The sequence below is a fragment of the Vombatus ursinus genome, unplaced genomic scaffold, assembly GCF_900497805.2.
Source record: "Vombatus ursinus unplaced genomic scaffold, bare-nosed wombat genome assembly UNPS02014799.1, whole genome shotgun sequence".
Classification (NCBI taxonomy): domain Eukaryota; kingdom Metazoa; phylum Chordata; class Mammalia; order Diprotodontia; family Vombatidae; genus Vombatus; species Vombatus ursinus.
Window position 1 is genome coordinate 49744806 of NW_020954577.1, and position 6692 is coordinate 49751497.

General features: G+C 51.8%; 1 protein-coding gene across 1 annotated transcript in view; it reads left to right on the forward strand.

Annotated features, from left to right (window-relative positions):
* The first annotated feature begins 4808 nt into the window (after positions 1-4808).
* Positions 4809-6692, forward strand: part of LOC114050557 (homeobox protein Hox-A9) — a 3559-nt gene continuing 1675 nt past the window's right edge. The window contains exon 1 of the mRNA XM_027872339.1: positions 4809-5373. Within this exon, the coding sequence (XP_027728140.1) occupies positions 4824-5373 (550 nt within the window). The 5' untranslated portion in view covers positions 4809-4823. The remainder of the gene's footprint in view (positions 5374-6692) is intronic.

Below are 6692 nucleotides of genomic sequence, written 5' to 3' on the forward strand. Positions count from 1 at the left end.
AGAGTCACACAGCTAGTAAGTGTCTGAGGCCAGATTTGAATTCATGAGGATGAGACTTCTTGACTGCAGGCTTGGCATTCTATCCCCTATGCCACCTAGCTGCCCCAAGATGATATTAATTGAAGATATTGGAGACTCTGTAGTGTCACAGGTATGAATTGTTCCTCTGTGTGTGTCCTGGCAATACACACTCTCTATGTGTGAGATCCTCCATGATATGTACCCTAGTTCCCTGTATGTATGCCTCTTTACAAGTGTTTACCATGTGTAAAATGGTATAAATATTTGTGGGAGAGTATACCATAGGCTTAGGGGAAATGTTTGTTGATACTTTTCTTACTATGCTATTTCATTAAATGACTTCGTTTACTAATTGTATCCTTTGACTCACTAGTAAAAGCAGATATATTGTAGGGGCCTGTGATCTATAACTTTGAGGAACTCTAGACTCACAGAATACTTTGAATACAGGAGAATCTTCTTTCTCTCTCTCTCTCTCTCTCTCTCTCTCTCTCTCTCTCTCTCTCTCTCTCTCTCTCTCTCTCCCCTCTCTCCCTCTTTCTCCCTGCCTTTCTCTTTTTTCCTCTCTCTTTCCTTCTCTCTATTGCCTTATTCTCTCTTTCCTACATTTTCTCTTTCCACCTTTCATTTTGGACTTTGGGGCACAGGCCTGGTTTGTGGGCTAACTGCGGATTCTTTTTAGTCCTCCTGTTCAAATGTTGCGGTTAGGTTTGGGGGAAAGCCTAGAGAAACTGAGATCTCTACTGCCTGACTCGGGAAGTAATGGGGTCCCGAGGAGAGGAGAAAATTGAGGCATATATTCCATTTTGGCTTGGTAGTGTTCGCAAGGCCTCGGTTACGATCACGATTAGGCAGCGGCCAGGCGCCTGCATTCCTTTGAGGCGGACTGAGCAACAGCGACCTCGCTGGGTCTGTCGCAGGGAGCCCCACACTCCAGGCTTTGTTACGTGGATACAGAGCAAGAACCAGGAACCCGGGAACCCGGGAAAGATGAGGGCTGGCGGGAAGCCAAGAGGGACCAGAGGGGTTCTGCAGGCTGATCTTGTGGATCCGGGGGCACGCCGCTCCCTCGCTCTGTGCCAGGGGCTGAGACTGACTGAGTTGGCTGGAAACTCTGCTGGGCGAAGTCTCCGAGAAAACCCGGCAGAAGCCAAGCCGGGAGATAGCTTCTGCATCTGGCTCTAGGGCAGAGTTTTGCCACGATCCTTCTTCTGGCTAAGTTAGGAGACCGTGTGTGTATGCAGAAAATGCGACCCGCTGGGGAAATGCAGTCCCAGGTCATTGGAATAAATATTTATGTATCTACTACTTTAAATGCACCTCTTTGCCCAATGAATTTTGTTTAAGAGTCAGGAACCTGGAAGGAGAATCGGGGAGCTTCGGAAAGGCCAATTCCCAGATTCAGGAAGTTTAAAGTAATCCAGGGTGGGAGTCGAGGGGACCCACAAAACTCCAGGGAAGACAGCTCAAAGTTGAGTGCCTGTCCCCAGGTGGAGTATATTCTGAGGCAGGGGTCACTTCGCCCGGGAGCAGGGCTTGCAACAACAGAAAGGCCCCTTGCGTCCCACACGGTGCCGAAATCAGGGAAAAATAGCCACTCTCCCTTCCAGCCTTTTGGACCAACCTGGCTCTGGTCTCCTTTTTTTTTTTTTCCCCCTTTAATAAGGAAAAACCAGATTGAAGTCCTTTTCCAACCTGCGGCCTCTCAGTTTGCTCTGAAGGCCACTTCGAGTGTTAGATTAACCTCTGGTGCTCGTGGTCTACGGAGGGTCGTTAGAGAGCCTGGCGCGGTGGCGGCGTCTACAATTCAATTCATTTGCTATGCAATACCCTTAAAGAAGAATTATATGCAAGGAGGAGAGTGGTTTTTAATTACACTAGCTTATTGGGCTGGAGCTAGGGTATTTTTCCTCTGACACAAACAAAAAAACCCAACCGTTGCTTTCACATTCAAAATAAAAACCTAGGCCAGTTCATTGACCTCTCCTTCAAATATGGTTGGGAAATATTCCTTCTCAACCTCTTTCAATTCGCCGAGTATCAATTATTTAACTAGGGCTCAGGTTAGGAATACCTAGGCAGTTTGAGAGAACAATCTTTTTCTTTCTTTTTTTTGTTTGTTTGTTATTGTTGTTGTGATGATGATGATTATTACTATTATCACTATGAAGAGTTTTCTCTAGGTTGAAGCTGAGAAAGGACCGACTGCGATTGCCTCGGTTCGGAGACAGTAAAGTCTATTATTCTCAGCTAAGTCTGAGGGGTTTACAACGAACAAAATTGATCTCAAGGACCAGCAGCCTCAGAACGATGCCAGAAGACTATGCCAGACCCCTTGTCCGTCCTTTGTTTATGAGGAGACAATTAACAAAAAGAAAGAAAGAGGATAAAATCAGGGTTCCCCGAAGGCTAGCCCTGGACGTAAGCAAGAGGACGGACGAGGGCTAAGTTGGAGGTCATTGTGTACCTAACTTCATTCACGTCCATTCCATATTTTTTTTAGGAAGCCAGTGGGCCGGCCTCCTTCGAGCTGCTGCATCTTGCCGGTTCCCCTACTGCCTCAAAGAGATAAGACCCTCACAGCTTCTTATCACTCCGAATCAGCCGTGGAACTGGGAGAAAAAAAATAGGATCTTTCTGAGATTTCTGTTGTAGCTATTGAGAAAACTTGAACAGGAGGAAAAGGGAGAAAAAAAAAGGAGGGGGAGAGAGGAAAGAGCCAACAGAGATGTAAAGCTAATGAGAAACATGCTTTTGAGTGCGGAATATTCACACGTGAATTTAATTACTACTCAGTTGCAAATCCTCGCTGCTTTCTACTTAGGATTGGGTTTTTCAAATTAACAGGGAGGCGGCCTGCCCCCCCCCCCTCCAGTTCCCCTGGCAATGGTTGGGGGGGGTAAAGAGGCCCTTCCCAAGGAAAGCAAAGGAAGAACAGATTCAAGTCAAAAGTCCCATTCTCCCCCTCCTCAATGCTAGACCTTTACGTTAATTCCTAACACTGGACTTGAGCTGAGGGATAGCTCCCTTGTTTTTACTGAGAGACTGTAACCCTCCGCTCAGTTTGGGTATCGGGTGTGTGAATCCAGTAGACTAGGGGCGTTCAGTAAATTAATAAACAAACATTTCTTCCCCGGACCTAGGGCCTGTGACCTACTGCATCGGGGTTCCCCCGATACCCGCACAGAGAATTCCTCTGCTTTCACATGGCAATGGGTCGAGGAAGGAGGGAAAGAGGAAGGAAAGATTGAGGAGCGTTTTCTGTTGCTGGGGTGCAGCTTTCAACACTCCCTTGCCTTTGGTAAACACTTTCCCCTTCCCAGGCCTGGGCTGCGGGCAATTCTCTTCCCGGGTGCTCGGCCCTGCGGAGAGCTTGCCAGAGGAATCCTAGCTCGGGACAGAGTCCTTTGCCAGCATTGGGGCCGCACTCGGGGCTCAGCGTTGGGCCGAGGACCCAAGACTCGATCTCGGACCTGCCCCATCCCAACAGCTCCACTGAGGCTTCTCAGAGTCTGCCCGGGTGCCCGCTGGAGGTAGAAGCTGGTACCCACGAAAGCCGTTCTTCCCCAAATTTAGGCCAGTGAGCTTTTTTCCCCAGGGCCAGAGAGGAGCAGGCGGTGGCGTGTGTGTGTGTGTGTGTGTGTGTGTGCTCGCGTGTGTGCTCGCGCGCGTCTGTGTCCGTGTCAGTGAAGGTTGGCGTGTGTGATAGAGAAAAAGGCTAACGCCCGGAGAGGAAATCTGTGGACACTCGAGTGCGGCGGCTGGAGATGCTTTCCGGGCTCGAGCCTCCTTTGCTGGGATGCGTCCTGAGCACAATAGCTAGCATGAGGGGGGCAGGGTGGGAGAAGAGGCGTCTGCAGCCTGAGCGTCCTGAGCAGCCCCAGTCCACATCCTCGGGGCACGCGAGGGAGATGCCGGAGGGCGGCTGGGGGCGCCCCAAGAAAACTCCAGCTTTCCTTCGGATCAAGGCACCCCGGGCCCCGGGATCCGTCCCGGGGCAGGGGCGCTGGGCGTCGGGGCCGGGCGGGAAGCAGTCGGGGCGGACGGCTGCTCAGCGGCGCCTTTGACTTTCGGCCGGAGGCTCCGGCCCCGGCCCCGGCCCCGGCCCCGGCGCAGCGCGGTTATTTACAGTGAGCTCCCAAACCAAATACAATAGTATAATTTAACCTTTCCGAGCACTCGTAAATTTTTACTACGGGGAGACACGGCGAACCAAATGAATATGCCTTTCCTTCCCGACTTCCTACCAGCCCCGTGGCTCTCGCAACAATAACTCCTTATGAAATATCATAAATATATATTTAAATACAGTACAGCGAGAATGCGATTTTGCTTTTTTATGGCTTCAATTATTGTATAATTTTATGTGGAGGTCTCCGCTCCCCAGGTTTTCTCAGGGAGCTCTGCCTCACTGATGGCGTGATTAATTGTGATATAAAATAGTCCGCTTAAAAAGGGGGTAGTCAGACCCAACCTGATCTTTTAATCTCCGTTGGCCACAATTAAAACAAACTTTATCGTAGAACTCAAATATCCCTTTGCATAAAAACATATGGCTTTGCTATAAAAATTATGACTGGAAAACACCGGCCCATTAATAGCCTGCGGAGTGATTTATACTTTATTGTTCTGCTGGCCTGGCACGTGACGCGGCCAGCCAATGGCGTGACGGGCAGCCTTCAACTTATTAGGTGACTGTACTTCTCCGTAGGACCAAGTTGTTACATGAAATCTGCAGTTTCATAATTTCCGCAGGTCCGGCGTCGGGGCGGCGGCGGCGTCGGCGGCGGCGTCGCGGGGCCATGTCGACTTCGGGGACCCTGAGCAATTACTACGTGGACTCGTTCCTGCTTCACGAGAGCGAAGAGCTGGTGCCGGCCCGCTACGGCCCCGGCGCCCTGGCGCAGCCCGCCAGGCAGCCGGCGTTGGGGGAGCACCCGGACTTCAGCCCGTGCAGCTTCCAGTCGAAGGCGTCGGTGTTCGGCACTTCCTGGAACCCGGTGCACCCGCCGAGCGCCAACAATGTGCCCGCCGTGTACCACCCCTATGTGCATCACCAGGCGCCCGTAGCGGCGGCCCCTGACGGCAGGTACATGCGTTCCTGGCTGGAGCCCATGCCAGGCTCTCTGTCCTTCCCGGGTTTGCCTTCCAGCAGGCATTACGGCATTAAACCTGAACCGCTCTCGGCCAGAAGGGGTGACTGTACCACGTTTGACACTCACACTTTGTCTCTGTCTGACTATGCTTGTGGTTCTCCTCCAGTTGATAGGGATAAGCAGCCCAGCGAAGGTGCGTTCTCGGAAAACAATGGAGACAGTGAGGCCAGCGGGGACAAACCACCCATCGATCCGAGTAAGTGTCCGAGCGGACACCCTTCCACCCCTGCACCGCCGCTGTCACCTCGGCCACCCCTCGCTGCCCGCCTCCTGCCCGGACCTGCCCGCTGCCAAGACTGAGAGCTGCTCCTGCTTGCGCTGGACCTCTCTCTTCTTCCTCTCTTTTTCTCCACCCCTCTATCCCTTCTTTGCCTTTTCTCTCCTCTCTTGTCCTGTCCTGCCCTCTCCTGTCTCCTTCCCTCCCCTTTCCTCTCCTCTTTCTCTATCCCTCTCTGACTCCGTCTCTTTCGTTCTCTCTGTCTCTCAGTGCCTCTCTCCCCACCTTCTACCTGTCCAGACATCCCCTCATTCCCACCCCCACTAGGAGGCAGAAGTCAGGACTTGCTAGTGTAAATTGAACGGATGAAACACTCCCTTTCCTCTCCGCCCCCTTCCCCAAATCCAGAACTGGGCTGGAGGGGGGTGGTGCTGGAGGGCGTGGGGAGGGGGGAGGCAAAGGGAGGAGAGAGGTAGGGTGGAGTATGGGACTACGGGGTGGAGGGGGACATAACCGAAACCGGGACATCCCCGTCGTCCCCCCTTAGGGCTTTTTGGTATGCCCCCTGGACTCTAGGGAGAAAGTTACTTTGGGCCGGTTCTTCGAAAGCACGGGATGCTAATATATTCTTTTGTGAGACATGTAAGGCCACAACTCCAGCAGCAGCGGGAATAATAACAGTCTGAGCTGGGGGGGGGGGGACCCTGGGCTGGGGGAGAGAAAAGACCACGCTCGACCTAAACTCATTGCCTTCAGCTGACTGCTATACAAACTGTCTAGAACGCAGCACACTCAATCTCAAGCAGCGGCAGCCTATGCAAATAAGCTTCATAAGCAATCCGGGGTGAATTCAGTCAGCTGGAGAGACGTGGTCTTGGGTCATGCAGTCTTTCAGGGAAAGCACACAGGAAGGTCAAAATAAAGAGGGGAGGGAGAGAGAGGGAGAGGGAGAAAGTGAGGAGAGAGAGAGAGAGAGAGAGAGAGAGAGAGAGAGAGAGAGAGAGAGAGAGAGAGAGAGAGAGAGAGAGGAGGAGGAGGAATTGAGGAGAGGTTTGTATTTCTATGCCAATACAGTTCGGTGTGGCTTCCTCTGGGATGGAGAGAGGGGAGGTGTATTTTAAAGTTATATTCTGTAATCAATCTAAAATGGCCAGGGAGAGAGGAGGCGGAGGCTGAGGACTTGGCTTGGGTACATGTAAATTGTATGTGACCCTCATGTGTTCGTCCGTTTTTTTATTCCATTGTGTCTGACCCCAACACACACACACACACACACACACACACACACACACACACAC